This window comes from Ranitomeya imitator, chromosome 4 (assembly GCF_032444005.1).
Source record: "Ranitomeya imitator isolate aRanImi1 chromosome 4, aRanImi1.pri, whole genome shotgun sequence".
Classification (NCBI taxonomy): domain Eukaryota; kingdom Metazoa; phylum Chordata; class Amphibia; order Anura; family Dendrobatidae; genus Ranitomeya; species Ranitomeya imitator.
In genome coordinates this window covers 375,738,707-375,764,583 of record NC_091285.1, presented here as the reverse complement: position 1 = coordinate 375,764,583, position 25,877 = coordinate 375,738,707, and the positions used below count along the sequence as shown (strand labels likewise).

The window sequence follows — 25,877 nt, the reverse complement described above, 5'->3', positions numbered from 1 at the left end:
AAAAACACTAGAAAATGGTTTGAGAGAAAGCACTGGAGACTTCTAAGGTGGCCAGCAATGAGTCCAGACCTGAATCCCATAGAACACCTGTGGAGAGATCTAAAAATGGCAGTTTGGAGAAGGCACCCTTCAAATATCAGGGACCTGGAGCAGTTTGCCAAAGAAGAATGGTCTAAAATTCCAGCAGAGCATTGTAAGAAACTCATTATTGGTTACCGGAAGTGGTTGGTCGCAGTTATTTTGGCTAAAGGTTGTGCAACCAAGTATTAGGCTGAGGGTGCCAATACTTTTGTCTGGCCCATTATTGGAGTTTTGTGTGAAATAATCAATGTTTTGCTTTTTGCTTCATTCTCTTTTGTGTTTTTTCATTTAAGACAAATTAAATGAAGATAATAATACCAAAGAATTTTTGTTTGCAATCATTTTCAAGAAGAAAATGAGTATTATCTGACAAAATTGCAGGGGTGTCAATACTTTTGGCCATGATGACTGTAACTGTATATAGAAAAGAGCTTGATAAACAGACAGAGTCTCTGAGAAGCAAAAATGGTCAGAAGTTCACCAATCCCGAACAAACACATCTAAATATTGTGGAACAATACTAGAAGAATAATCTTCAATGCAAAATTGCAAAGACTTCAATATTCCACCACCTATAGTATGTTATATCATTAAAAAGATTTGGATATACTGGCAAAATGTGCATGAGGGACAAGGCTGGCAATCAATAATAGATGATTGTGATCTATGAGGCCTCGGAGGGCATTGCATTAAAAGCAGGCATACTTTGGTCATGTAAATCATTGCATGGGCTCAGGAATATTTCCGGAAACCATTTTGAACACAGTTCGGCGTGCAATCCACAAATGCAAGTTAACGCTCAATCATGCGAAGAAGAAACCTTATATCAACACAATCTGACATGCTGCCTTCTACTCTGGGACAAAGGTCAGTTAAAATGGACTTTGGAAAAATGTAAAATTGTTCTTAGGTCAAATTAATTAAAAGGTTTAATGAGGTTGGCGCTCATAGCATGTGAGCATCTCTGCTATACACAGGTGATCTGTTCATCGCCTGTGTGTAGAAGATGCGTTCAGATTTTCACAGTTGCTAGTCTTCCATGGAGAATATTAAAGCAAGTGAAAAGTAAAAAAATACATATTTTTAAAAATATTTAAAAAAATAAAAATTAATAAAAGTTCAAATCACCCCCGATTTGCCCCATTCAAAATAAAATAATAATAATAACAAAAATAAAAAATACACATATTTGGTATCACCGCATTCAGAATCGCTTGATCTATCGAGATATAAAAAGAATTAATGTGTTGGATAAACGGCGTAGCGATAAAAAATCAAAACGCCAGAATTACGCTTTTCTGGTCGCCGCAACATTGCATTAAAATGCAGAAACAGGCGATCAAAAGATCATACATACATTACTTTATTATTAAGTGCCAAAATATAAAGGATGGAGGATTTTCCTGATTCCACAAAATGGTTTGCACATAAACAGCAGAAGCATTTGAAGAAGTTTATCTGCTTTAAATACCATAAATGGTACAACATATCATGGGACAAAACATTCATTCATGGCTCATTTTCCCTGGAAGCACTATGAATGCTGATAACATCACAAACGGCTTCAAATATCAGTTCTACAAGTTAAGTTAATACGTAAAAGAAGATAAAAAGCTTTACTGATTAGTAACTTAGCACATTCTCGTTTCAAGCCTAAAAGCCTGATTTATGGAAAGCTAGATTACAATGCTCTAGTACAGAGGTCCCCAACCTAGCTGACCTTGAGAGCCACATTCAGATATGAAAGAGGGTCATGAGCCACTTTTAACTCTGAAAGAGGGTCACAAGTCACATTCAGCTCCTGCCCCACTCACAGTAGGGACAACCAGAGCCCCCACTACTGGTATAATGGCAGCCAAAGCTTTTCCTCCGAAATCACACAAAGGCAGTATGCCAACCTCCATGGTTTCCTATCTTACCCCAATTCAGATCTGGCCTCCTCAGCATAGCTACACACCAAAGTCACCATCTAAAGATCTCTTTACAGTTGTTTTATACACCTGGTGCTAATGCACCAAGCTGGCAGACAGCTGTGAGCCACACATCAAGGCCCTGCGAGCCACATGTGACTCTTGATCTACAGGTTGGGGACCCCATAGTAGTAGTATACGTTTAGTTTATTTTTTTGAAAATTTTTGAAATAATCAAATTGTTGAAAAAATGTAACTTTATTACAATAATTAAATATAAATAGAGGATGGATAGATTGATAGAAACATAATATATTTAATGCTTCAAATATCAAAATATAAATTCTATTAGACATTCAAATTGCTCAGCAATTTGTTATATTAGACTCAAAAAAGAAAAAAATTCTACTGCTCTCATAAATGTACTAGAACTTATTAAAACCGGTGTTCTATATCCTGACCTTAATGATATTAATTATAATAATAATGCTGGATTAAAGTGCATCTAATAATTAAAAGGAACAAGCCTGTGTGCGAGCCATGGCTGGCATAGATTTGCACTAGAATTCAACCTACTTTCTGGTGTAAAGTATAGAAAACTCTTCAGAACCTGTGTGCCATACCCGCATCTGCAAAGCCTCACTCTGTTAGGGCTGGCCGAACTCACCAAATAATATAAAAGAAGATATAAGGTGCTTTCGCAGCCCGGGGTCCACCGTGCAGAGGTATTACCTGCGGACAATATAATGAAAACACATGGGTTAACGCCACCCTGTATGTATGGAGATTGACCCTGTTGTGTCACAGGGCCGCAATACCGCTGAATGAACGCTAGTGCTCAGTCACAGGACTGTGCCCTAAGGACACAGGGTTAGAGTCCCTCTAGACCCACTAGCGCTCAGCGCTGCAACTGCGGTGCCAGGGAACAACTAATAATAAAGATTTAGCCACCACCCTAACTAGGGATCGGAAAGCGCACTAGCTGCACAAGGCACCGCACTGGCAGACGCTGCTGAATTGACGCAGTATGATCGTGCCTTTTGCTGGATTGCACAAACTGGCGCTAGTCAGCTCCAAACACCCAAGCCATATGCAACAACACTAGGGAAGGGATTGATTAGGAGCTTTCACCAGATAACAAACACACATCCACACATACACGATTTTAGTTTATACTGGCGCATGGCCAAGCAGCCATGCGACCCTTTTATAGTTGCAGCCATTCGGGGCCTTGCCAGTGGTCCAATCAGAGCCACTTGAGGACCTGAGCATGTGACCTCCGACCTCCAATGAGAGGTCGTCCCATGGGCATGCTCAGTAGGTAAAAAGCAGGACTTATTCCCTGGAGCGTCTGCTCGACGCTGATTAATGCTGGTTATAGTAGCTGGAACTGGGACGGCAGCAGTAACCATACTCACAGTATGAGCTTGAGCCAGATACTGGGACCAACGTGTCAGCTGAGCAGACTCCACTGCAGCTGGCAAAGGGAGACCACAGAGGACATGGTTCGAGATTCCCCCTGTGCAGCGGCTGAAACTCGACACCTAACACACTCACTCTTAGAAAGTGTTGTGAATGGGGGAAAAATACGAAAAATAAAAAGGTGGAAATGATGGTGTAACAATGGCTTACACAACAATTTGTCACCTTTTCATGTCAGGAAAAATAAATTTGAAGTATCACAATCAAGTCGGTCTCCTACAAAATTATTGCAAATGTCTAACATATTTTCTGTGTAACATTTAATAATAGAACAAGGTTTTACAGCTAGGTACTTTCTATGTCTAGCCATGCCATAAAATGTTACATATCTATTTCCCAGCAGTTTAGAGTCTCCATCTAACACACCTATAATGAGAAAAACACAGACTGTAGTAAAATAAGGAGTGGATGAATAAAATACAGTCGCTAGATAGCATCAGAAATAGCCAAGGATAAGTGAAAGGTACAGAATTGCTAAAACAATCCCATACCTGTCTAATCACTGGTGAGTGATTTCAATTAAATTAAAGCAGCGTAAGGAACCTGACCGGAGGGTCGCTACAATAGACCTCAGTTAAGTGATTAGACCTTCAGCCCATCGAGAAACAAATGTCCTTCAGTGAAGTTTAACATAATCCCAAGTTTAATATTTCAACTAAAAGTAAGAATAGTGTAAGAATCTTACAATTAAAATCAAATGCAAATTCACTGCACTGAAAATTGCCTAATATTCCCTGAAACGTCAAGTTAAATACTCTGTGGGAACAGGAAAGAAATAAAACTTTTCAAACAGGAAAAATAACTCACTTGCCAATTTTTGGTAGTGAAATATTTATAGTAGCATCAACTTGCACACATGAAATTTTCCTATATGTACCACAGTGACTTTTCAGCTCTGCACTGAACAGATTTACTGCTTGCTCTAGCCATCTTTTACTGTACGTCAGAGCCTTTTCCCTTAATCTTTGATGTTCATAAAAGTTAATACTTCTTTGTTATAAAAGTTTGCTTATAATGAAAATAGTCTGGGACTTTAGAAAAAATGACTATTATCTCATCTACCAGCAATGGCTTCTGCATGTTATTACATCATTTCATTGCCAAGTATATATTGCATTTTACCAAGGATCTATGTAACCTGTGCCTGACTAAGAAAATGCAAATTAAAGGACTATAATGGAAGGACTTTAAGAAGCCTAATTAAAATGTAATATTCTCTGGTATCGGGTATAAACCTGTTTATTTAATTTATTTTAGAGTTTAAAGTTAAAATATTTGCCTTTTTGAACATACTAGTCTATTGTATAAGCAAATTGTAAGCAAATTGCTTTTTTTAATTACAGTAACGCTGTAAAGACTAAGCGAATCATGATAAAATTAACTTTTATGTACTAGGATATTACATAAAAAACGGTGCCTTAAATGGAACCTGATGCACTGCTGAGTCGGCTGTCAGTCAGCGCCGGTCGGTGGTTACAGCTGCTGCTCACTATGTATAGAATGGTGACTCAAGTCTCCCTCCCATATGACTGAAAGCTGGAGGCTGCCTGGAGGAATAAAGATAATTTCTTCCCTGCAGCCGAGGTTTCAGTGTGGCATCCGCACAACTTAAAAGTGCTTATAAACTGCAGACTAACTCTATATCTGCAGGTTAATAGCAATTTGGACATGACAGGTTCACTTTAAAGAATTCTCATTTTTTTTTTACCTTAATCCTCCTAATTAAGTGTGCTATGTAGTGTGTTTATTAAAATTCTTATCAATTGTGATCTTTCCCGGTTTCCAATCCTGCACTGGTCCTCTTCTAGCCCACATGACTGCTCTTTAGGTTAGTGGCTCACACTGTGTCGGACAGTGCTTTTTTACTATTGTAAGTCTATGAGAACCAAAACAATGCCCCATAAACTTACACTAGAAAGCAACTTTTACTCCACATGTATTATGTGTGAGCCAGATAATCCGTTTTCAGGTCACATGGGACAGAAGAGGACCGGAGCAAAGCTGGAAATAGGGAAGATCACGATAGGTGCGTTTTTTTAAAACACTTCCACTACATCACGTATATAATTAGGATTTTTCTATGTACACTGTGCATAGGCAGCAGGTTTACCAGTTTTCTATTAACAATCTACTACTGATAAAACAGTGATTTTATCAAAACTACAGGAAGCAACGAGTATGTGAAATTAGGATCTCTGTCTCTATATTATGTTGCTCTTATAATAACAAACCTGCGGATAGATTCACTTTAATATACAGGTTACTTGTGTATTAGTTGAAATAATGAACAGTTAGATTATGAAAAGAGGCAATGGAAAGTTCAAAACTATAGTAAATCCATATGAATTAACATTTTACCACAGATATTAAGCATCGTATTTCAAAGAAAATTTGCAGCAAGCCATGTTGTTGGCATAGATTTTCATTTATGTGCTTGTTAGGGAAATAAATGACTGCAGTCTACTGAAACTCATTTATTAACCCAGGAAAAAAGCTAGGTACTATATTTTTCTATGCTCTGATTGCAATTGTAAAATAACCAACATCCTTTTTCAGCATGCCAACTGTCATTTATAAAGCCTCTTGGTCCTAGTCTGGAAATGTACTCTGACAGTTGGTTGGGAGAGCAGGTGTGCTTTTGGGCACCAGTGGTCTGGCTTCTGGTTTGTTTTTCTTAATAGCCGTTCACACTTAGCTGTCTACACCTGTATTTAATAAAGCAGTAATGGGCCGCAGACATTGCACATGCTCTGGATTGTAGTGATATAATGCTGGAATTATTCACCAATAATCTGCTTTCTAGACCAAAGCTATTTTTTACTCTCAGTGTGCATTGGCCGATTGAGCACATTGTGCCCAGTTTATAGGACATCACTGGCACCTCACCACCCAAAGCTTTCCTAGTAGTTGTTTATTTTTTAGCTGTATGCCATATTACAAACAATGAAAAGAACAGGAAGGAAAAAAAAATGACTATCTGAAGGCGCTGTCTCATCGGATATAGTATAAAATTCTGTTTTTATTAATAAAACGAGTGGACCTCTTTCTTCACTAGGTACAAATAAAAACATACATAAACAGTGAATTGCACATAGACCAGGTGTAAGTATTTTTTTTTCTTAAATTACAAATGTTTCTAAATATTCAACCAGTCTAGAAAAAATCCTAAAAGCGGTATAAGTCTGAGCGCAGTTGTGCATGGACTGATAAGCAGACATTGGCACAGATAATTCAGGAAACAGATGTTCCTCATCAAAGTTCTAAACTACTGAGAAAGCAAATGGGGCTTCAAAGCTTCTAGCATAATATGGCATTGTAGGGCCACACAGGCCACTAGAGAAGTGGATCCATCAGCAAGTTTTAGTTGGGAAAATATACTGTACAAGTATCTATGTTCCTGTCAACATATAGATACAATGGGTGTCCTTGGAACTTCCCATGTGATATTATGGAATAGATCATCAGTGGATTTGTCATTTACTGGTTTACGTCTGTCTGATCCATGTTTGATAATCCACCACCTGTTAGGACAAGATCATGCCAGATTTAATGATTGTAACTATAGGTGTCAACTTTCAGAATAGTTTTCTTACGGATTTGCACTCAGCCGTTAGCGTATTATATCCCACTATGTAAACTGGATGGTTTATTTATGGATTCATGCAAATATCTCAGAATAGGTAGTCCAAATACCAAACATAACCAAGAGAACAATTTTGAAGTGTTTAGCATTGCTGGTTACCTAAATCCGAGTGAAAAACATGCCTATCGGGGCAGTATCCGTGAATAGCATTCTGCATTTGCCAGCATTTACTGTTGTTTCTTGCATTTGTGTAATTGAGAACTTTATGTGATATATGTAATATGACATTATTACACATATACAGGTTCTAAAATGTAAAGTGATATAGAAATAGAAATGATTTTTATTATTGCATGTATACGAATGTCTATTCTCATCACAAACCACAGGTTTCTCATCTCTGATGCTTTGAGTAACGATAGTCCTTCTTAATTTCTTATGCAATTATGGTATAATTACTGTATTTTCTGGCATATAAGACTACTTTTTAACCCCTGAAAATCTTCTCAAAAGTCGGGTATCGTCTTATACGCCAGGTGTCGTCTTAAAGGGCAGGTGCGGAGTAATCTGCGGTCGCCGCATATTGTGGGGGGAGCGAACCCAATGACAAGGAGAGGGGGCACCTCACCGGGAAGGTGTAAGTGAAGCAGAGGCAGAGAAGGAGATAATAGGATACAAGGGAGAGCCAGATTAGTGAAAGAGGAGTGTTTTTCTAGGCACAGCACCGCTCTCTCTCTTTTTTGCATACCCCTGGCATCCCACACACTGACAGTTTGCTTCACTTACACCTTCCTGGTGAGGCGCTCCCTCACCTCATCATCGGGACCACTCCCCCCCACAATATACTTCGACCGCAGATTGCTCCGCACCCACCCTATAAGACGACACCCGGCATATAAGACAACCCCCGACTTTTGAGAAGATTTTATATTTTAACTGGAAAAGTTGGGGGTCGTCTTATACGCCCAGTCGTCTTATACACCGGAAAATATGGTACGTTTGTAAATTGCATCCAAAATTCGTTGTTGAAGTGTGAGGAAACCATTTTAATAATAATTTTATTTCTATAGCTCCAACATATTCCGCAGCACTTTACATTTTATAACACTAGTATAAACACACAATGAATGCTGTATCTCCCACTCTTGTTGAGGAATATGATATCTGTTATCAATGCCATGTTATATAGGAAAAGCATAAAAAATCAGTCACATTTGGTGCAAGAGATCTCCCAGCTAGGCTTGAGCGAAACGGATCGGACAAATTCAAAAGTCGCCGACTTTTGGCAAAGTCGGGTTTCATGAAACCCGACCCGATTCTAGTGTGGGATCGGCCATGCGGTCGGCGATCTTCGCGCCAAAGTCGCGTTTCATATGACGCGTTTGGTGCCATTTTTTCAGCCAATGATGGAGCGTGGGCAGAGTGATGACATAGGTGTTAGGGGCGTGGCCGCCTCTCGCCATCTTCTCGCTTGTGTGCTGTAGTGATTTGCAATGTGTAAAACCAGATTTTCTGTTCAGGGACGGAGGGGAGAGAGAGAGAGAGAGAGAGGAAAAAAAAATAGATTTCCCATTGACTTTGCATTGGGTTTCATTTTTCGGTCGATCCCCGACTTTTCGCCATAATCGGCCGATTTCACTCGACTCGACTTTTGAGATAGTCGGGTTTTGCGAAACCCGACTCGACCCTAAAAAAGTAAAAGTCGCTCAACCCTACTCCCAGCTACTCTTTCATGCAGCTTTCCTAGAAATCCAAGATTTTGTAGAAGACCAGTATACATAAAATTAGAAGATTGCTATTGTGCAACTTGGCCTTTTTCCTACCATTATTTTATAGATAAGCACATAATTCCTTCCATTTTCCTTCTTTACGTTTTGAAAAATAAAAAGTGACTTCAGCTCCTTTGCGCATATAGACATGACTGTGCACCCGTCCCGGGGTCTGCATATGTGAGCCAGATGCTGCCATCTTGGTGATTCTTATCAAACTGGGGTCTGCATGTGTGAGCCAGATGCTGCCATCTTGGTGCTTCATATCAAACTATCACGTCTTCAAGTCCTCTGATAAATTAAATGTAATAAAAACAAAGAAACAAAAAAAACCTATATTTTGAAAAAATATAAAAGTTTGAATCGCCCCCATCCATTTCCCACTTTAAAAGTAAAGTACTTAATAAGAAAAATATATTTAATATCACAGCATTTATAAAAGTCCGATCTATCAAAATATAAGATAATTGATCGGTACAGTAATTGCTCCAAAGGAAAAAAAATTGCAGAATTGCAGTTTTTCTGCTGCCGCGACTCATGCTAACATAAAGAGGTATTGAAATGTCGTATGTACCCCAAGATTGTATCAATGAAAATTGCATCTCAGCACAAAAAACAGCACCTGTGTGTTCATTTTATGACCTCTCGAGGGAAACACATGACATGTTATGTAAAATATCAGGTACTGGGGAGAATGGGGGGGCAACGCCATCTATACTGCTCGGGGCTCTGGCTACACTTAATCTGCTTATGCTCACACATCTCCATTGATGGTAAAATAAAAATATGGGTCTCAGAGACTTGAGACAAAATCCATTTTTTTTTTGTTTTACAACGTTCCGAATGCGTCTCTAAGCAAAAAGAAAGAAGCCTCTGAGGATATATGGCGTGGGCTTCACAGCTGATCTTGCTCCATATTTAGCAGGGTCTTACGCTGTCCATTTATGATTTGCTATAATGGCCATGTGAATTAACAGCATATAACCTCTGCAGGGAAGTAGGTAGAGACCTGCAAAGGTACTGGGGTGATGAGAAATTCATCATGGACATACTGTATCTTTGGTGCAACCTACGCCGCTGCACGGGGGTCCAAGAGGTAAGGGAGCCCACTTCTACCTACAAAGCAGATGGATTTGTGCATTATGAGGAGCTATTGGACTGCAAAGGGTCCTTATACTGTTCTTGTACAGAGCCCCTCTGCTGTCTGTGTCTGCCCATGATCAGGTAAATAATTGTACTTTTGTTCTTTTTTACCATTTACTGCCATTACCTTTTGCATCCTTTTGTCAAATCCCTGAAAACCACATTCGGTGATATACATTATTCAGTATCATATATTGCAATATATTACAGTGTTATATTGCATCACAAAGCTATTCATTGTTCACAAATAGTTCCAAATTTCTCATACTATTGATGGTCACATATATAAATATTCCAGTTATAAAATAAAACAAAGGGAACTTCTTTCACTTCAGATTGCATACTTAACTGTTCGTATAAATTATCATAATAATAATAATTTCCACCAAATCCTTAAAAGCTCCAAATTATAAATAGTAATGGATCTGTCTCCCAGAGCTTTGTAACTGTAGTTTTAATTTATTATAGTTACATAGTTCTGTTGTTGGTTATGTTCACGATGACATTTTGTGAGAGGGATATTGTAAACGCTGTCTGTTCTGGACAGACCCACTTAAGGCTAGTGGTGGGAACGACTCTCCTAAAGCTTGTGGTCTGTGATAAACATATACTTCCCTGATGGTGTCATCGGTAAGACTCTCGTATCCAAACATGGACACTGCCTTCATGCTTTGGTTGAGCACGTCATCTGCTCTGCTTAGCTGTAAACTATATGAAAGTTATGAGCTCAGTATCAAATGTAAATAAAATGTTCATAATATATTTTTTCAAACGTAATGTAAAAATGATAACACTTTGTTATAACATGTACAATGTTGCCATTTTTAGATTCACTGGCCAGCAACACAAGACCGAGAAGACTTTTGTAAGCTTGCTGGGAAAGATGAAAATGTAAGTACTTCAATGTAATTATCTTCTGTGTAAACATCGTGTCTTGCCTTCAGAAGAAGATTACGTTTAGGGTGACTCCAAACATGGCGCGTGGTCTCCGATTTACAATAAAATACATGTGGACAGTAGTCACTCCAAGCTGTGAGCTCTGAAAAGGAGAGATAAAGCAATGGACTTGTAAGGCAAGGGCTATGCATATCTATACAATCAGGGGGAGGGGGCTATAGCCATACAAGTTTATAAGCTTAGTAGCAATGCTTCGTCATGGAGATCGAGGTCAAGCTGTAACACCCTGAAAGTGACACTTCTGTAGCGTAGCAGAAAATGATAATTTTGCACTAATAATTAATAAGGTTGTACTGCCCCCTCCCATGTGTTTGCATACAGACTAGCAGTTAGTTAAAAATGGAGAAAGACTATCTCTGTTACAAAAACAGACAATTAATGCACAGCCTATTACACCCCAATTAGTTTGGTATGGACACTAACTACGACTTTCTCAAATATTCATGTCTCACAGCCTTATGGGTCACCTGGCAGATACAGTAGTACTCATGTTATGTGGAGCACTCACTATAATCTCACATGATATTTTACTGTACTTTCACCTTTTACAGTGACAACTTCCATATTAGGCTACTTTCACACTTCCGTCTTTTGTCCTCCGTCGCAACCTGTCGTTATGGGCAAAAAACAGATCCTGCAAATGTGCTTGCAGGATGCGTTTTTTGCCCATAGACTTGTATTAGCGACGGATTGCGACGGATGGGCACACGTCGCATCCATCGTGCAATGGATCCATCGTGTTTTGGCGGAAGCGCCACCAAAAAAATGTTCAATGTAACTTTTTTTTGTGCGACGTGTCCGCCATTTTCGACCGTGCATGCGTGGCCGAAACTCCGTTGTCACTTCATCAAGGAGTCTCTACTGGGATAGAATCCCTCTCCCACCAGAACAGCTCATCATGATGTCAGGTGAGGAGGCTCCTATTCACACCTGCACACAATAGGCATTTTTCTTTGCTTTTTGGATTATTAGGTAGCAGGAGATGCAACCCTGAGGGAATGCCTTTTGTTTCTACTCAGGCACATGGTTATCTCTAGCTCCATTTGCCCACTTAGCATTCTTTAACTCTATATAAACTCTTTCTTCCATACTTCCAACAGGAGGAAGTGCAGTATGCAAGGCACTTATGTGCCTGACTCATTTACTTTACCTTCGCTCACCCTTGGGGGGGGGGGGGTGAAGTATACCAACAGCCTGATACAACTCTACCTAAGAAAACAACAGTTTGCTCCCTACTGATGGAGTGAAGCATTAGCCAGATTACTTGCTGTGATATAATGGGTCTGCTAAACACTCTCTAATTTCCTCTTAAAGGGATATGGTCACTATTTTAATGCTACCTAAAGTATGGCCAGCATGAAACAGCTTGCTGCGGAGTTGCAGCCAGGTATGTTTTACTCTGAACCACTGCAATTTTTCAGAGAGAACATGAATTATAGAGCTGGATGGGGACTGCATGGAGAGATTTGATTAGTCCAACATGGTCTCAGGGCCAAATTCTCCCAGTTCCACTTCAGTTGATTTACAGGTCTCTCCTGTATATACATAGGAAGAGACCTTTCAATCAACATGAAGGGGATAGGGAAAAGCTGGCTGGGGTCTCACTTGACTAGTCAGGTCTCTCCCGATAGTCCTAGGATAGCTCTTCAAAACATGTTTTTAAAATATACCTGATTGCAATTGAACAGCCAGTCTGTGCTTAATGCTACACATAATTCAGATAGCATGAATCCAGTGGCAGGTTCTCATTCAGGAGAGTTTGGAAAATATTTAGATGGCCCATTTCATTAGCCACATCACTACTCATCATGCTTCATTGCATCGGTGGAGAGCCAAGTAGCGTTATCTTGAGTAGTCCCAGGCTGACTTCTCAAGCTACATTTTATCTGAAATACTGCTGTGTTTCAGAATAAAGCACATCAGACTACACTCATGGAGCCAGGCTCTGATTCATACTGTCATTGGTTTGACAGCTTGAATTTAGAGACAGGTTCACATTAACAATTATTATTGCTCATGAAATAGGGGCAGGGCTTACAAAGTAGATAAAAGGGCTTTTTTCACCCCTTACACATTCCTATGGGCAGTAATATTACAGCATTATAGCTACTATATCACAGCAATGTGTCATCTTAATTCAATGCATAGTTTAAAAGTAGTAAAATAATATTCAGTCTTGAAAACAACCAGTGAACAAGACATGAGTGAACTTTCTTGCAGCAGCTCAAAGTGTATTCAAAAGTTCCATCAAAAAGAAAACCCAATATACTCGCTAAACGTTGGAAATCTAGTCCATAACTCTTTTGGATAAGGAGACACATCAGCAGGGCAAGGAATTAATGCAGTCAGTCCATGGCCTTTTAATGCACAGATGGCACTATCTTAAGGCATGACTTAGTCTAAGACATTCATAAGGACACTGAACAGTGTAAGGCTGCCGTCACACTCTCAGTATTTGGTCAGTATTTTACATCAGTATTTGTAAGCCAAAACCAGGAGTAAAACAATTAGAGGAAAAGTATAAAAGAAACATACAGTTAGGTCCATATATATTTGGACAGAGACAACATTTTTCTAATTTTGGATATAGACATTACCACAATGAATTTTAAACAAAACAATTCAGATGCAGTTGAAGTTCAGACTTTCAGCTTTCATTTGAGGGTATCCACATTAAAATTGGATGAAGGGTTTAGGTGTTTCAGCTCCTTAACATGTGCCACCCTGTTTTTAAAGGGACCAAAAGAAATTGGACAGATTCAATAATTTTAAATAAAATGTTCAGTTTTAGTACTTGGTTGAAAACCCTTTGTTGGCAATGACTGCCTGAAGTCTTGAACTCATGGACATCACCAGACGCTGTGTTTCCTCCTTTTTGATGCTCTGCCAGGCCTTCACTGTGGTGGTTTTCAGTTGATGTTTGTTTGTGGGCCTTTCTGTCTGAAGTTTACTCTTTAACAAGTGAAATGCATGCTCAATTGGGTTGAGATCAGGTGACTGACTTGGCCATTCAAGAATATTCCACTTCTTTGCTTTAATAAACTCCTGGGTTGCTTTGGCTTTATATTTTGAGTCATTGTCCATCTGTAGTATGAAATGACGACCAATCAGTTTTGCTGCATTTGGCTGGATCTGAGCACACAGTATGTCTCTGAATACCTCAGAATTCATTCGCCTACTTCTGTCCTGTGTCACATCATCAATAAACACTAGTGACCCAGTGCCACTGGCAGCCATGCATGCCCAAGCCATCACACTGCCTCCGCCGTGTTTTACAGATGATGTGGTATGCTTTGGATCATGAGCTGTACCACTCCTTCGCCATACTTTTCTCTTTCCATCATTCTGGTAGAGGTTGATCTTGGTTTCATTTGTGCAAAGAATGTTCTTCCAGAACTGTGCTGGCTTTTTTAGATATTTTTTAGCAAAGTCCAGTCTAGTCTTTTTCTTCTTGATTCTTATGAGTGGCTTGCACCGTGCAGTGAACCCTCTGTATTTACTTTCATGCAGTCTTCTCTTTATGGTAGATTTGGATATTGATACGCCGACCTCCTGGAGAGTGTTGTTCACTTGGTTGGCTGTTGTGAAGGGGTTTCTCTTCACCATGGAGATTATTCTGCGATCATCCACCACTGTTGTCTTTCGTGGGCGCTCAGGTCTTTTTGCATTGATGAGTTCACCAGTGTTTGCTTTCTTTCTCAGGATGTACCAAACTGTAGATTTTGCCACTCTTAATATTGTAGCAATTTCTCAGATGGGTATTTTCTGTTTTCGCAGCTTAAGGATGACTTGTTTCACCTGCATGGAGAGCTCCTTTGACCGCATGTTTACTTCACAGCAAAACCTTCCAAATGCAAGCACCACACCTCAAATCAACTCCAGGCCTTTTATCTGCTTAATTGAGAATGGCATAACGAAGGGATTGCCCACACCTGTCCATGAAATAGCCTTGGAGTCAATTGTCCAATTACTTTTGGTCCCTTTAACCCCTTCATTACCTTGGGATTTTTCGTTTTTCCGTGTTCGTTTTTAACTCCTCTCCTTCCCAGAGCCATAACTTTTTTATTTTTCCATCAATTTGGCCATGCGAGAGCTTATTTTTTGCGGGACGAGATGTACTTTTGAACGACATCACTGGTTTTAGCATGTCGTGTACTAGAAAACGGGAAAAAAATTCCAAGTGCGGTGAAATTGCAAAAAAAGTGCAATCCCACACTTGTTTTTGTTTGGCATCAAAGCAGGGGATCTGACCTCGGATGGGATAGTAGGGGTTAAAAACAAGGTGGCACATGTTAAGGAGCTGAAACTCCTAAACCCTTCATCCAATTTTAAAGTGGATACCCTCAAATGAAAGCTGAAAGTCTGAACTTCAACTGCATCTGAATTTTTTTTTTTTAATTCATTGTGGTAATGTGTATAACCAAAATTATAACAATGTTGTCTCTGTCCAAATATATATGGACCTAACTGTATGCACCACTTCTGCATTTATCACCCACGCCTGGTTTTGGCTTACAAATACTGATGTAAAATATTCACCAAATACTGCCAGTGTGACAGCAGCCTAAGGCTTACCATACCCATTAGATAGCTGTCTGCTGATCGCTGATTTGGCTGGAAGCTATCAATACTAACAACCCTATACATATGCATACTTTGCCAATCATACAGTACATGTGTTCTTAATAGGAAGAGGGAAGTAAGCCGCTTTTGTAATAGTTTATCTGCTCAAGAACAAAATCATCAGATAGATGAAATGATTCTTATATCTTCTGACTTTTGCAATTGAGGCAGAATAAAGGTGCCCATACACAAGAGTTAGGTGTTGAAATTCAAATAGCTCAACCCTTATCTTTCTTAACAACTTATGTTGGGTTGAATCGCGTGGTGTCCATACCCATTACATTGTCAACTGATCCTGCCAATATCAAGGGCTTTTGCTGACTTTAGTCTACTGTATATTGGGACTTTTAGAAGGCACAGATATGTATACAGTTATCACCCACTCCTACCAAAATTGAAAGGTTCAACCAGTTTTCAACTAATGTTTATGGGCAGTTTAACTACGACAAAGCTCATTAGCGGCATTTGATGGCTGCAGAGTTTTCATATCTTGAACTCTATTCTTCAAGAGTTCACAGCTAAGATAGAAATTGCCCACAGTCAATATGGATGAAGTTTCCAAAATCGCATTCTCTTGTAGAAACAATTTCTATCGGTAGAATTACTTGGCAATATTCACTGTGAGTTCAATGATAACCACAGTGATATCTATAACAGTGGTTATCATGGTTGACACCCAGCTTTTCAAGAAATAGGCAACTGACATAAAACACTAGTGCGCTTTGTAATATGAATGTGTATTTAAGGACAGTCATGCTTAGTTCAAATCATGAGTATAGTTCTCTGCTTGTCAGTAACACATGGACTGTATCCAACAAAACCTTCTGGTTAGTGATGAATTACAGGCAATTACTTTCCAATAAGCGAAGGTGTAAAATATTTGCATAGCACTTTACTTAATGACTTAAATAAAAAAGTATTTGCACACAGAACTATACATACATATTTCTTTTATACTAATTTCTAGATAGTTTGTTTTTAATTTAGAAAGAGAGACATCATTATCTAGTACCCATTTAGAATATTATCATCATTGTTTAAGGCTCCATTTTAAGACCTTAGGGATGCTGCTAGTTTGGGCTTTAAAAAATGTTAAAAATGTTTTAAAAAGTGCAAAAAGTTGTTTTAACTCTCCTTGGTATCATTAACTGAAATGTGCAAGATTAGGATAGTCATTGTGAGATGCTTGAGATGTAAAAAAAAAGTTACCGGTAAGCTAAATAAAAAAAAAAATAAAGCTATACATGATAAAGTAATAATGTGATAATTTGAAATGTAGCATAATTAAACAAATTTAACATATATTTTTACCCATGAGACCTTGAGGGTATCAGTCTCTGCTACTTACATTTGGTAACAAAAATCATTGCCCCCACACAAAACGCGCTTTCTGGCGTTAGGACGCACTCCAGAACAAAACTCTTCATGGGTAATGCATATATTATTTATTATTCATGTATATGGCTGTCTTTTCTTAACCCTGTCCAATTCCCATTTGATGGCTTCACACAATGCAGTTCACTCTGCACTGTTATTTCGTTGATTGACTGGCTACTGTTATAAGGAGGCTCTGAAAAAAGTGTGAATCTAGCCATTTTAGAACATTTTGATTTAAATCCTCTGCATATTTACATTTGATTTAGGTAAATAAATGCATCCGCTCAACTACAACTATCAGAAATGAGTGGCTCAATCCACGGAAGATTGAATTCAAGTCGTTTTTCCTGAAATTCACTATTTGAAGAGAATCAAACACTTTGATATTCAGTTCGAGGTTCACAAAAGTAAAAAACTTTCTTGGCACCATTTACAACACTGCAGAAGTATCAGAGATGGGGCTAATGTCTTTGTGCATGGCCGCGCAGGCTTCTCCATAATGTCTTGCAGCTATGACATATTATGGGATATCTTACCTTTTACAGTGGTGGTCAGTACCTAAGACATCTGAGGTCACCAGTTTCAGTGAAGCATAGTTTGTGTAGCAGAATAGTTTTCTTCTCCAAAGTCACTGAGTAAATCTGTCTCTCCTGTAGTTTGTGAGCTCTTATGCTTAGTAGAGTCCTCTCTCTCCTGCAGAGTGTAAGCTTTTAGGCTCAGCAGAGTCCCCTCTCCTGCAGAGTGTAAGATTTTATGTTCAGCAGGGTCCTCTCTCTCTCGTGTAGAATGTAAGCTCTTATGGTCAGCAGAGTCCTCTCTCTCCTATAGAATGGTAAGCTCTTATGGTCAGCAGAGTCCCCTCCTGTGGAATGTAAGCTCTTATGTTCAGCAGGGTCCTCTCTCTCTCCTGTAGAATGTAAGCTCTTATGGTCAGCAGAGTCCTCTCTTTCCTGTAGTATGTAAGCTCTTATGGTCACCTGGGTCCCCTCTCTCTCTCCTGTAGTGTGTAAGCTGTTATGGTCAGCAAGGTCCTCTCTCTCCTGTAGTATGTAAGCTCTTATGGTCAGCTGGGTCCTCTCTCTCTCTCCTGTAGTATGTAAGCTGTTATGTTTTGCATGGTCCTCTCTCTCCTGCAGAATGTAAGCTCTTATGGTCAGCTGGGTCCTCTCTCTCCTGTGGTATGTAAGCTCGTATGGTAAGCAGAGTCCGCAGAGTGTAAGCTTTTATGCTCAGCAGGGTCCTCTCTCTCTCTTGTAGTGTGTGAGCTCTTATGCTTAGTAGAGTCCTCTCTATCTCCTGCAGAGTGTAAGCTTTTAGGCTCAGCAGAGTCCCCTCTCCTGTAGAGTGTGAGCTTTTATGCTCAGCAGGGTCCTCTGTCTCTCATGTAGAATGTAAGCTCTTATGGTCAGCAGACTCCTCTCTCTCCTGTAGAATGTAAGCTCTAATGGTCAGCAGGATCCTCTCTCTCCTGTAGAGTGTAAGCTCTTATGGTCAGCAGAGTCCTCTCTCTCTCTCTCCTGTAGTTTGTGAGCTCTTATGCTTAGTAGAGTCCTCTCTCTCTCTTTCCTGCAAAGTGTAAGCTTTTAGGCTCAGCAGAGTCCCCTTTCCTGTAGAGTGTAAGATTTTATGTTCAGCAGGGACCTCTCTCTCTCCTGTAGAATGTAAGCCCTTATGGTCAGCAGAGTCCTCTCTCTCCTGTAGAATGTACGCTCTTATGGTCAGCTGGGTCCTCTCTCTCTCTCCTGTAGAATGTAAGCGCTTATGGTCAGCAGGGTCCTCTCTCTCTCACCTGTAGTATGTAAGGGCTTATGTTCAGCAGGGTCCTCTCTCTCTCCTGTAGAATGTAAGCTCTTATGGTCAGCAGAGTCCTCTCTCTCCTGTAGAATGTAAGCTCTAATGGTCAGCAGGATCCTCTCTCTCCAGTAGAGTGTAAGCTCTTATGGTCAGCAGAGTCCTCTCTCTCTCTCTCTCCTGTAGTTTGTGAGCTCTTATGCTTAGTAGAGTCCTCTATCTCTTTCCTGCAAAGTGTAAGCTTTTAGGCTCAGCAGAGTCCCCTTTCCTGTAGAGTGTAAGATTTTATGTTCAGCAGGGACCTCTCTCTCTCCTGTAGAATGTAAGCCCTTATGGTCAGCAGAGTCCTCTCTCTCCTGTAGAATGTACGCTCTTATGGTCAGCTGGGTCCTCTCTCTCTCTCCTGTAGAATGTAAGCGCTTATGGTCAGCAGGGTCCTCTCTCTCTCACCTGTAGTATGTAAGGGCTTATGTTCAGCAGGGTCCTCTCTCTCTCCTGTAGAATGTAAGCTCTTATGGTCAGCAGAGTCCTCTCTCTCCTGTAGAATGTACACTCTTATGGTCAGCTGGGTCCTCTCTCTCTCTCCTGTAGAATGTAAGCGCTTATGGTCAGCAGGGTCCTCTCTTGACTGTAGTATGTAAGTGCTTATGTTCAGCAGGGTCCTCTTTCTCTCCTGTAGAATGTAAGTGTTAGGAGTCGAGTTTCCTCTGCTGCACAGGGGGAATCTCGATCCGTGTCTGCTGCGGTCTCCCATTCTGCTTCGGCCGCAGTGGGCTCTGCTCAGCGGAGGCGTCGCTCCCAGCGTCTCGCTTGGACTGATTATGTGCAAAGGGTTACTGCTGCCTTTTCCGGCTCTCCTGTTGTACCCTGCACTGATCTGCGGCGAGCGGGCTTCCCTGGGACTAAGTCCTTATTTGCACACACTGAGCATGCCCAGGACAGGATCTCCCGTTGGAGATCGAGGGTCACATGCTCAGGTGCTGCAGCACATCCCATTGGTCCTCTTGGCAGGTCCTGAAAGGGCAAAACTTCTGTAGCAGCGTCCTGTGCTGCAACTACAGTGGGGCAAAAAAGTATTTAGTCAGTCAGCAATAGTGCAAGTTCCACCACTTAAAAAGATGAGAGGCGTCTGTAATTTACATCATAGGTAGACCTCAACTATGGGAGACAAACTGAGAAAAAAAAATCCAGAAAATGACATTGTCTGTTTTTTTAACATTTTATTTGCATATTATGGTGGAAAATAAGTATTTGGTCAGAAACAAACAATCAAGATTTCTGGCTCTCACAGACCTGTAACTTTTTCTTTAAGAGTCTCCTCATTCCTCCACTCATTACCTGTAGTAATGGCACCTGTTTAAACTTGTTATCAGTATAAAAAGACACCTGTGCACACCCTCAAACAGTCTGACTCCAAACTCCACTATGGTGAAGACCAAAGAGCTGTCAAAGGACACCAGAAACAAAATTGTAGCCCTGCACCAGGCTGGGAAGACTGAATCTGCAATAGCCAACCAGCTTGGAGTGAAGAAATCAACAGTGGGAGCAATAATTAGAAAATGGAAGACATACAAGACCACTGATAATCTCCCTCGATCTGGGGCTCCACGCAAAATCCCACCCCGTGGGGTCAGAATGATCACAAGAACGGTGAGCAAAAATCCCAGAACCACGCGGGGGGACCTAGTGAATGAGCTGCAGAGAGCTGGGACCAATGTAACAAGGCCTACCATAAGTAACACACTATGCCACCATGGACTCAGATCTTGCAGTGCCAGACGTGTCCCACTGCTTAAGCCAGTACATGTCTGGGCCCGTCTGAAGTTTGCTAGAGAGCATTTGGATGATCCAGAGGAGTTTTGGGAGAATGTCCTATGGTCTGATGAAACCAAACTGGAACTGTTTGGTAGAAACACAACTTGTCGTGTTTGGAGGAAAAAGAATACTGAGTTGCATCAATCAAACACCATACCTACTGTAAAGCATGGTGGTGGAAACATCATGCTTTGGGGCTGTTTCTCTGCAAAGGGGCCAGGACGACTGATCCGGGTACATGAAAGAATGAATGGGGCCATGTATCGTGAGATTTTGAGTGCAAACCTCCTTCCATCAGCAAGGGCATTGAAGATGAAACGTGGCTGGGTCTTTCAACATGAAAATGATCCAAAGCACACCGCCAGGGCAACGAAGGAGTGGCTTTGTAAGAAGCATTTCAAGGTCCTGGAGTGGCCTAGCCAGTCTCCAGATCTCAACCCTATAGAAAACCTTTGGAGGGAGTTGAAAGTCCGTGTTGCCAAGCGAAAAGCCAAAAACATCACTGCTCTAGAGGAGATCTGCATGGAGGAATGGGCCAACATACCAACAACAGTGTGTGGCAACCTTGTGAAGACTTACAGAAAACGTTTGACCTCTGTCATTGCCAACAAAGGATATATTACAAAGTATTGAGATGAAATTTTGTTTCTGACCAAATACTTATTTTCCACCATAATATGCAAATAAAATGTTAAAAAAACAGACAATGTGATTTTCTGGATTTTTTTTTCTCAGTTTGTCTCCCATAGTTGAGGTCTACCTATGATGTAAATTACAGACGCCTCTCATCTTTTTAAGTGGTGGAACTTGCACTATTGCTGACTGACTAAATACTTTTTTGCCCCACTGTATATAAACTGCGCATGACCGCACGGCCATGCGCTAGTATGGTCTTGATATAATGTGTGTGTGTAGATGGATGTATATCGATGGATGAAAGCTCCTAAGTATCCCTCCCTAGTGTTGTTGACTGCTCGCGGATGATGGTAGCTATCTAGCACCCGACTAGCCATCTGCACGTAACACACATCACAGCGTCCAGTTGCTGTGTCCGCCTGTACGGCGCCGTGCGCTTCCTCTGCGCTTTCCTTACCCAAGCCTGGGTGGTTAGTGGCGTCCGTCAGTGCGGCACCGCACGCACTCTTGTGCCTTTATATACTATTTTAATAGTTTCCTTACACACCCAGTTGCGGTGTTGTGCCAGCAAGTGGTCTAATCGGACTTCAATCCTGAATAGGGGTTGTGTTCGCTGACTTCTTGCTCGCGCTCTATGTGCGGTACCGCGGTTCTGTGACGCAACAGGAACGCTTCCTTCATGCTGGGTGAAGTTAACCCATGTGGGTATACTTGTAGTACCGCCATATAGTCCGTCTTACTAGCAGCAGGGTTTTTACCTGCACGGTGGACCTCGGACTGCGAACGCACCTAGTTTCATATCATCTATACTTGGTGCGTTCCGCCAGTCCTTAACAGTAAGCTCTTATGGTCAGCAGAGTCCTCTCTCTCCTGTAGAGTGTAAGCTTTTATGCTCAGCAGGGTCCTCTCTCTCTTGTAGTGTGTGAGCTCTTATGGTCAGCCTGTGTCTCTCTCACTCTCTATAGTGTTAGCTCTTATGATTAATGGAGTTTTATCTAAGTTCTCTCCCCAATTATGTCTACTGAGCAATTACAGCTTTCCAGTAAAAGGATTCTCTCAAAATTATTCCACATGAATCAAATTTATTGGGAGAATTTGGCAAAGTTAGCGAATTCGAATTTTAAAAGATCCATTCACCACTGTTATATATTTAGTCATTTAAAGCTAGAACTTGTTTGTTCAAAGGGAAGAACCAGCACTATTGGTGCCTAAGCAGGAGTTTTCAAATTCACTTCCATCAACTCAATTGGCCATAGTGTCATCAAACCACCAACCCTGATTGTTATGATTCAAGACTCCCACTAATTACATACAAATTCACGTTCTCTTCCTCTACACATGTAGTGCTAAATGCAGTGCTGTCTGGACACCCCAACATGTATCCTTATTAGGGACAGCTGATATCTGCAACTTCTCCTCCATCGCACGTTCCCAATGATATTCTAGGTGGTTATAAACTCTGCCCATTCTTATATCAGTATTGTTTTCTACCTTTTTGCTTTTTCTGGTCTATGACTTTTTTTTTAAACCATTCAATACAGCCATTATTTGCAGTACTGGAGGGTCTCCATTCATTTTTGAATACTCACATATACATTCAAGTAGAACTTGGGAGGATATTTGATACTCCAAAATACATAATGATAGGAGATCGAAATTGTGAGCTTCACAGGAGACAGTGATGACGATGTCTGTAAAGTGCTGAAATATGATGGAGTCATATAAGATATTAAAATAAATAAATAAAAATATTGTCCACATGCAGATCCTTCACAGTTCTGCTGACATGGACAACATCTGTCACCTGGTAAGTTTTCATCATGGATAGACACATTCACTTTTTAGAGATAACGATTAACACAAGGTTATTGTTCCTGTTCATTTCTGGAAATTAATTTTCATGTAACATATTGCAATTCTACTTATACTATTGATATGTATATTTCTTCTTTAATTTTAGGAAGAATGTGCAAATTTTATTAAAGTTCTTCATCACTACAACAAAACCCACATGTATACTTGCGGAACCGGAGCCTTTCACCCTCTCTGTGGATACATTGAACTTGGAAGCAACAAAGAGGTACGTGTATTGTATAATGCGACAACATTGGCCTTCATTATACGGGACTTTTTCAATAATAAATGTCAAGAAAAAAGTAGTTCACACAAAATGAGAAATGTGTTATGAGGCCAAAGGTTCTAAAAAGACTCCAAGGGATTTGTACATCACTTTCAAAAATCTTTATTTTCACCCTTAAAGATTATAGAAAAATAGCAATAAAAAAAATAAAATAGTGTTATGACTAATGTTGAGCCTGTAGTCAGTCAGTGCCAGGGTGCGGTTACAGCATCCGCTCACTATAGACAGAGAAGTAACTGAAACTGTGTTGGCGCCACTCCTATGGCTGAAAGAGTGATGCAGCCAGCAATAAAGTTACCGTAATTGCCTCCCGGCAACTGATCTCTTAGTGCGGGCGCCACACGCTGTCATAGCGCTATTATCCTGCAGATTAACAAGATATCTGCAGGTTAATAGCATTATTTTACACTAGCTATTGAACCCGTTCTACGCCCGGGTGGCGAGCATTTACATTTGTATATGGTCTCCATCCTGGTATGTGCTGCTCCATCCTGCGTCCCCATCCTGTCATGCGCTGCTCCATCCTGCGTCCCCATCCTGTCATGTGCTGCTCCCATCCTGCGTCCCCATCCTGTGATGCGCTGCTCCCATCCTGTGATGCGCTGCTCCCATCCTGCGTCCCCATCCTGTCATGTGCTGCTCCATCCTGCGTCCCCATCCTGTCATGCGCTTCTCCATCCTGCGTCCCCATCCTGTCATGCGCTGCTCCCATCCTGCATCCCCATCCTGTCATGTGCTGCTCCATCCTGCGCCTCCATTCTGTCATGTGCTGCTCCCATCCTGTCATGCGCTGCTCCATCCTGCGTCCCCATCCTGTCATGCGCTGCTCCCATCCTGCGTCCCTATCCTGTCATGCGCTGCTCCATCCTGCGTCCCCATCCTGTCATGCGCTGCTCCCATCCTGCGTCCCCATCCTGTGATGCGCTGCTCCCATCCTGTGATGCGCTGCTCCCATCCCGCGTCCCCATCCTGTCATGTGCTGCTCCATCCTGCGTCCCCATCCTGTCATGTGCTGCTCCATCCTGCGTCCCCATCCTGTCATGTGCTGCTCCATCCTGCGTCCCCATCCTGTCATGCGCTGCTCCTATCCTGCGTCCCCATCCTGTCATGCGCTGCTCCCATTCTGTGTCCCCATCCTGTCACGCGCTGCTCCCATCCTGCGTCCCCATCCTGTCATGCGCTGCTCCCATCCTGCGTCCCCATCCTGTCATGCGCTGCACCCATCCTGTTATGTGCTGCTCCATCCTGCGTCCCCATCCTTATGTGCTGCTCCATCCTGCGTCCCCATCCTTATGTGCTGCTGCATCCTGCGTCCCCATCCTTATGTGCTGCTCCATCCTGCGTCCCCATCCTTATGTGCTGCTCCATCCTGCGTCCCCATCCTTATGTGCTGCTCCATCCTGCGTCCCCATCCTTATGAGCTGCTGCATCCTGCGTCCCCATCCTTATGTGCTGCTGCATCCTGCGTCCCCATCCTTATGTGCTGCTGCATCCTGCGTCCCCATCCTTATGTGCTGCTGCATCCTGCGTCCCCATCCTTATGTGCTGCTCCATCCTGCGTCCCCATCCTTATGTGCTGCTCCATCCTGCGTCCCCATCCTTATGTGCTGCTCCATCCTGCGTCCCCATCCTTATGTGCTGCTCCATCCTGCGTCCCCATCCTTATGTGCTGCTCCATCCTGCGTCCCCATCCTTATGTGCTGCTCCATCCTGCGTCCCCATCCTTTTTTTTTTTTTTTTTTAATTTAAATAGATTTTTATTAACAATATAAAGAAGAACATCCGGATGCCATTTACATTGCATTATATCACATACACATTTTCTTATTTTCTTATTACAATACACCCCAACATTACCCCAACTACCCCCCTTCCCCCCTAAGACAGCTCATTCCCAATCTACACCCCACTGAGGCCTCCTCTGCCTCGTGTAGTTTATCCTTATCCAGGTCTTAAGAAACTCGACTTCTATACTCCTCAATCCAATTCAAGCCAAGGAGACCACATCTTATTATACATTTCTATTCTCCCCCTTTTTTTGTACACCCCCTTTTCCAATTTTAAACCATGTTGAACATATTGGAGAAATTCCCTTCTCGCAGGTGGTTCCGCATTAATCCAATTTCGTGCTATTACTTTCCTTGCCATGTAGAGTAACCTAGCAATTGCAATCTTCCAAGTATTGTCAACTCCAATTTCTTCCACATATCCCAGCACGCATACTATCGGGTCTCTAAGAACTCTGCACCTATACGCTACTTCAACCCGGCTCAAAACCACCACCCAAAAAGCAGCCAGCCTAGGACACGTCCACATCATGTGATATATTCCTGCATTCTCACTCGCACACCTCGGGCACTCAGAGTTAGCACGCAATCCCGCTTTGTATAGCACTTCCGGAGATTTATATACTCTATGCAGAATATATAACTGCGAGAGTCTATATGGCTCACTCAAGGAGATTCGCGGAACCCACTCCATCACCGATTCCCAGGTTTCATTCTCCATCGTCCCTACTTCCCTCTCCCACTTAGCTCTCGCCTTTATAGGGAAATCTAGCAAAAACGTGT

General features: G+C 41.4%; 1 protein-coding gene across 2 annotated transcripts in view; it reads left to right on the top strand.

The window, feature by feature from the left end:
• SEMA3D (semaphorin 3D) overlaps positions 1–25,877 on the top strand; it is a 327,020-nt gene that overhangs the window by 165,974 nt on the left and 135,169 nt on the right. For both annotated transcript variants that reach the window (XM_069765163.1, XM_069765164.1), the window contains 2 exons: positions 10,797–10,859; positions 23,128–23,247. In XM_069765163.1, the coding sequence (XP_069621264.1) occupies positions 10,797–10,859; positions 23,128–23,247 (183 nt within the window). The remainder of the gene's footprint in view (positions 1–10,796; positions 10,860–23,127; positions 23,248–25,877) is intronic.